The following is a 6,003-nucleotide window of genomic DNA, read 5'->3' as shown; positions in this document are numbered from 1 at the left end:
TCCTTCCAATCGTGTTCATTTCTATCAGAACTCTGTACATCTTCCAATTCGTCCTCAATGGAACACTACATCGACCGAAGCAGCAGAATGAGAAGAGGAATTGCATCTATAGCGACGGAAACGCCATGGAATTGAAACCCGGCCTCAAGTCGGAACAACCCAATTGCCCTGCCGACGGCGGGCCGAACCCCAACCTCGAACCCCCGAAATCGAACTCCAGCAGCACGTCCTCCAGCTGGTGCCCTCCCAGCACCACCGAGCTCTCCAACCCGTTGCCGCCGTCCACCACCCCCAAGCACGTCGCCTCGTCGCTCATCCTCACCATCGAGCTCGACCCGCCAATCCTCCACCTCACCATCTCGCTCTGCAGCACCAGATCGATTGCCGGCGCGTCAGGCCCCACCCCCGTCGCGCTGACGCTTCTCGGGTCGAAGCACACCCGGAACGGGCCCACCGGTGGGACCCTGGCCATCCCCATGGCCGAGGCCGCTCCCGCGAAGGCCTCGGCGAAGACAGAGTAGATCGGGCTCACCATGGCGGCGTACGGGATCGCGGTGCTGAGCTTGACCGAGCGCGGCGACGAGGAGTTGAGGGAGAGCCGCTTGCCGTTGATCTTGATGGAGGTGAGGTTGATGAGGTAGTCTGAGGATCGCGTCGATTTGGCGGTCGCGAGGGGCGTGTAGGTCAGGGATTTGGAGATGTCGGCGTTGAGGTGGGAGAAGAATGGCCCGTCGCCGGCAACGATGACGCCCTCCGACGCCGATAGGCACGCGAAGAATCTCCGGCGGATGCCGAACGCCGTCGCCATCTGGACAAAAGAGTTTGTCATCTTATTAATATCAGAATCCTTGCCCAAGAAATAACAAATTGTCGACACAAAAAGATGAAACAGCTCAACGCAAAGAATTACCTGCGACGGCAGCGAAATTCGACTCCGTCCCAACCCCAACGTCCCTCTGACTCCGCCCGCTCCAAATCCCGGCGCCGCGCGCGCGCAGGAGATCAGGAACCGGTCGACGGCCGCGACCGATCTCTCCCCTGACCCGTCCACAGCATCGACGGCCACGGCTCCTTCCGCGAGCACCCCGCACGCGGCCTCGCCCGCAGCGCCGCTCTCCGACTGAACATCGCAATCGGAGCAGGCCCCGCCCGCGCACGCGCGACGAAGCCCGGAAACGTCGGACGTGGCGGCCAAGCACGCGATGGAACGGCAGGGGACTCGGCGGACGGAGGCGGACGAGGAGGCGGAGCAGTCAAGCCAGAGAGATGGGCCGCCGAGGTCCACGGCGAGCTCAACGGGGTCGAGAGAAGGGCCGTGGTAGACGGTGGCCACGTATTGGAGCGTGGAAGCGTCTTTGGCCAAGGGAAGGACGAGCGTGCGGGAGCGGGAGGAGTGGATCAAGCACGTGAAGGAGCAGAGGAGCAGAAGGTATTGAGACAGAGAGGCCATGAAAGCTCAGAAGGGAGAGAAAGTCGATGGGCCTCCTATCAGTAGTTGAAGAAGAAGAAGAAGAAGAAGAAGACAGTGAAGGTGGTTGGAGGTTGCGGAGATTCGCCGCGGCTTTCGATAAGCACAGGAAATGGGGCGGAGTGGATAAGGAGCAGCGGATTTATCGAAGACGTTTGTCTTGCTGACCCGATTCCTCGTTGGCATGGAAGGGACTGTTCTGAAATTTCTCATATTCTCGAGGGCCAGAAAATAAAAAAGGGGCAAAAAAAGCAAAGTCCCGAGCGAAAATGATTGCTTATTGGTCCCTCTCGGGGGTGGTTTAGATCTATGATCCGACGGTGGAGGGCGCGCACGATAATTTGACGGTGCAAATTGAGATTTCATCTAATCTATTAGAAATTTCTATATCTTATTTGGATATATACTTTAAAACACATATTTTTTTCTTAGATAATTATTTCTATTTCCAGATAATGAGAAAACGGCACCGTTTTTGTCCTTTATGAAGAGGTATGAAAAGCATGCGTCGCTTTTCGTCTCAATACCAAAATAATAAATGCACTGTCGAAACAAATTTTCACCTCGTGTATTAACGTTCGGGGAGCCGATATCCAAAAAATACCTTCAACTTTAATATTTGTGATAATTATATCCAAAAAAATTTTATCCAAAAAAAAAATCTAACTTTTACTTTTATCTAAATTTTACCATATGTTCCAGTTATATCCAAAATTTTATTTTGTCCCTTTTACTTTTGTCCCGCTTCTATCATCGTGAACTTTCGATCCATCATCACTATTAGTTAATCTTACATGGTATTTCCATGTCGCTAATATATTTTTTTTGTCACTACGTCGTTAATGAATTACACCTCAACAAAATTGATATTAAAAAAATCCCGAACTTTTCTTCTATTATTTGGTTCCCGTACATATTGTCGGGAGATATAAAGTCACTCAAAATGGCACATTTCGTATTCTCTTCGGTACTCAACAACCCAAAAAACGGCTAGACATAGAGATATTTGAACGAACGATCAAAATCCCGACGTTCCTAAAACATACTGTTTCTAAATTTCGAAAATTCATTTATAAGTTCGGCGAGAAAAGTCGAGCCACGTAAAATTAACTAAAATGACTATGGACGGAAGGCTGACTATAGTAGAATTGCGATAAAAGTAAAAATTGAAGGTTTTCATGAAATGAACACTTCTTCTTCGCTGTTAACTAACTATGGTTAACTTAGCCGTGACTCACGAATTGCCTTTTTGTTTTTCCAGATATACCCCTGAATTCTTAAAGTCAGCAAATTAAGGCACGTGCAATGAAGGAGAACTCACTTTTCACATTGTTAAAAAGATGTTGGCCATCTGATGTGCTCGTTCCTGTCAGATTTGACCCTTCTTTTTTTTGCGCCATGTATTTCAATATGCGGCCGTGTAACTTGGTTTTATTTCTTCACCTATATTCAAGAAACTCGACACAATTTGACAATATTGTAATGGCAATTATGAAATTGATTAGGTAACGAGAATTAAGAAGGGATGAATTTGTTGTCGTCGGTAACTCGAAACTTCTTCGTGAGTAGATGATGGATAGCGTGGACATGATGAAAAATACTAACTCGAGTCGCTATTCACGAACTTTGATTAGATGATCTATTCGAAATCTTTTCGAAACAAGTACTCCCAAGTAAATTGACGTCCTCGTATTCTATAAATTTGAAATAAATTCTCACCTTCTATTAATACATTCGAGATTTAACGAACGCTCCACAGCTTCTTCTTCGATAAGTGGAGGGAATGGATGAGTGGATAAGGAGGACTAGGGGATTTTATCGACGACTTCGTGCTGACTAGATTCCACGTTGGAATGGACGGTGTGGATTGTTTTGCAGTTTCTTCTCTTTTTGAGGGCCAGAAATAGAAAAAGTCAAAAAAGAAAAAAAAGCAACGACAAATTTTGAATATAGGAACTTGTTGATCCAACCTCGATAACATAAAAAAAAATCTTTTTTGATGCGACGGCGGAGGGCATGCAAGTGAACTAGACGTTGTAGATACAACACGGCATTGTAGAAACCGGCGATGGTGAGAAAATCCATACCGAAGAAGTGAAACGCATATATGGAGGGACCCACTGTTGAGCGACATGGAAAAATATTTCAACACTCCTTGTCACTTGCAAATCGAATAAGGAGCGGCATGTGAAATTTGACTGATGAGTGGTGCAGGCACATACGCAAAAAGAATTGCATTGTTCTTTGATACTGTCTCAGAAAGTCCAACCTTATGCATTTAACTTTCTACTAGGGATCGTCAATCTCAAAAAGGGTGCACACTTAACATCATTTATCAACTCCATAGGAGAGATAGTCAAATTTTTGCTGTGTAGGTTGAAATAATTACTGAGGCAAATTGTCTTGAACTCCAATTTTTCAAATCTATCCAACTTAGATAACTCTGTTAGTATATAGCTCCCTTAATTGTTGGAAGTACAAAAGACATTTAAGCCATGGGAAGCAACATGACTCCAGAAAATTCAGTGTTAATGACTCACATCTTCATGGCAAAGCTAGAACCGTAGCATTTTATAAAAAGCACTAATAGATAGACAACTGTAATGTTCTGAGCAAATCTACCAGAGAGAGGACGAAATTAACTCAAGAAGGTGAAAAGAGAATACGTTCGACCTGGTATTCTGCTATTCGCTTTCAACTTCGTATAACTTTTCTAAGTGCCTAATTATTACTGCATCACTCCACCTAAAACTCGACGAAAAGTTCAAAACTTTCTCAAGATGTATACACCAAACCTAACAATTTGTGAAGGAAAGAAGATACGAGGATAGAAATCAGGTCGAAGGAAACTGGGACTCGCCGACATCAGGCTCCAATCTCAAGCTGTTCAAGTCAGAAACAAGCTTACTGATGGAGTCTTTAGTTCCATTCTACGTATAAGACTAAAAAGCTAGAGATAACAGGTTTATGCAACGCCATTCAGTTTAGTATTTCAAAAGGCGTCAACCCTCAGTTTACCATCAATTTTAAGCCAACGGGATAAAAGAGTACTTAACACACTTCCAGTCTTTCCACCAACGAAAAACTGCAATAACAACAGAAAATGATACGTTAGACGTCGACTAATCAGTGAATGTCGGAATGTTATCCAAACAAAATCAATAAGGATCAGTCGACTGCATGTCTGAAAACAAAACCGTCCATTCTCGTTTTAGAAAACTCTGCGCGGCCTAATTGTCCAGCCACAGAAACTGAAGTTATGCACGGAACGGAATTTCGTAGATCTCATTGAACAGAAATTTCCAGTGAGCATCCATCACAGAAAAAAAAAACCCTACCCAACGACTCGTACCAAAATCAAGCGCCGTCGCACATAACAGAATTACCAACAATCAAATAAAAAAAAACACAATGCGAACTCGAGACCGAACGGAAAAGAACGCGATGCGCGTAGTAACTGGGACGTACCTTGCCGTTACCGGCCATGGAAACGACGCCTCTGCACGGCTTCTGATGAGGAGAACAAGAAGAGAAGCAGACTCGAGCATTGACGTGCCGGGTGAAGGACTGGGCGGCGGGGAGGGAGGGAGCGGTCGAGCTTCGAGGAGCGGCGGAGGGCCGGAGAATTGGGAGGTGAGGGAAGTGGAAACCACCGCCATGGCCGGAGTGAAGGGTTCGAGGTTAAGCTTTGAGCTTTCTCTTGTGGTGGTTGAGATCTGAGAATCGTCTCTCTCTCCTTCGGGTGCTCCTACTGGTTGAACTTGATGGGGGAGAAGAGGAAGAGATTTTAACCAGTGGCGTAAAATATTGTATTTATAAAAAAAAATTGTAAAATATTGAGCAATTAGATTGAAAAATTAAAAGTTTGGGAATTAAATTGGATATTTAATTTAATGATATGCTGGACGGATCAAAATTTTTAGAATAACACTGCAAATTAAATCAAATTTTTTTTAATCTATCTATGTCATTTTTCTAGTAGGAGAAAAGGGAAGGAAAATGAGGGAACTATTTAAATTACGGGGATAAAGGAAAGTTAAAATTTTGTTCACTTTCTTCTCGTAATTTCTTCCCCTGATCTCCTAAGCCTCGTCAAAATGCTAAAAGAATACGTATTAGATAATAAGCTCAGTAAAGGTCTAGCATGACGTTTCGATTATCAGAATAATTTATTTACGGTTGGAAGGTGGAACTCGCAAACTTCATCTTTTCATGGCCAATTTCTCAAAACCGGCCCTCATTAAACACCCATGAAAACCATAAGACTTCGTAATTGCGCTTTGCAGTGCCATTACAGGACCGTCACGTTGACGGGGACAACAGGGCTAAATTCCAACACTCGAAGAGCCCGAAAAAGGAAAAAAAATTGGCCATAATATGAACGCGGAACGTGACACGAATGCGCCACAGAAGGCGCTGGGCTTGGACACAACTTTCGGGACAAGCGATGTAGACTCTCAAGCTGCCTGAAAATAACACACTTTAAGACACCGACCAAGCTAATCACCACCCCAACCCATGATTTGGTTCTACTT

At 44.8% G+C, this 6,003-nt stretch overlaps 1 protein-coding gene and 1 long non-coding RNA gene across 2 annotated transcripts; both read right to left on the bottom strand.

Moving 5' to 3' along the window:
- LOC115729273 (probable aspartic proteinase GIP2) lies at window positions 1–1,637 on the bottom strand. The gene is made up of 2 exons (XM_030659765.2): window positions 911–1,637; window positions 1–808 (listed from the first exon to the last, which is right to left on the bottom strand). Exons 1-2 carry the CDS (start codon window positions 1,448–1,450, stop codon window positions 107–109), a joined length of 1,242 nt encoding a protein of 413 aa, XP_030515625.1. The 5' UTR covers window positions 1,451–1,637; the 3' UTR covers window positions 1–106.
- Window positions 1,638–4,328: 2,691 nt separating this feature from the next.
- Window positions 4,329–5,245, bottom strand: LOC115729269. The gene is made up of 3 exons (XR_004013930.2): window positions 4,937–5,245; window positions 4,525–4,553; window positions 4,329–4,398 (listed from the first exon to the last, which is right to left on the bottom strand). It is a non-coding gene; the product is annotated as an uncharacterized LOC115729269 (long non-coding RNA).
- Between the last annotated feature and the right edge of the window lie 758 nt (window positions 5,246–6,003).

Source organism: Rhodamnia argentea, chromosome 6 (genome assembly GCF_020921035.1).
Source record: "Rhodamnia argentea isolate NSW1041297 chromosome 6, ASM2092103v1, whole genome shotgun sequence".
NCBI lineage: Eukaryota > Viridiplantae > Streptophyta > Magnoliopsida > Myrtales > Myrtaceae > Rhodamnia > Rhodamnia argentea.
The sequence above is the reverse complement of the archived record's forward strand: the minus strand, read 5'-3'. Positions and strand labels throughout refer to the sequence as shown.

Coding starts and splice junctions, on each gene's coding strand:
- LOC115729273 (XM_030659765.2), bottom strand. CDS start 1,450: ATGGCCTCTCTGTCTCAATACCTTCTGCTCCTCTGCTCCTTCACGTGC. Junction 809..910: donor GAATTTCGCTGCCGTCGCAG/GTAATTCTTTGC, acceptor TCTTTTGTCCAG/ATGGCGACGGCGTTCGGCAT.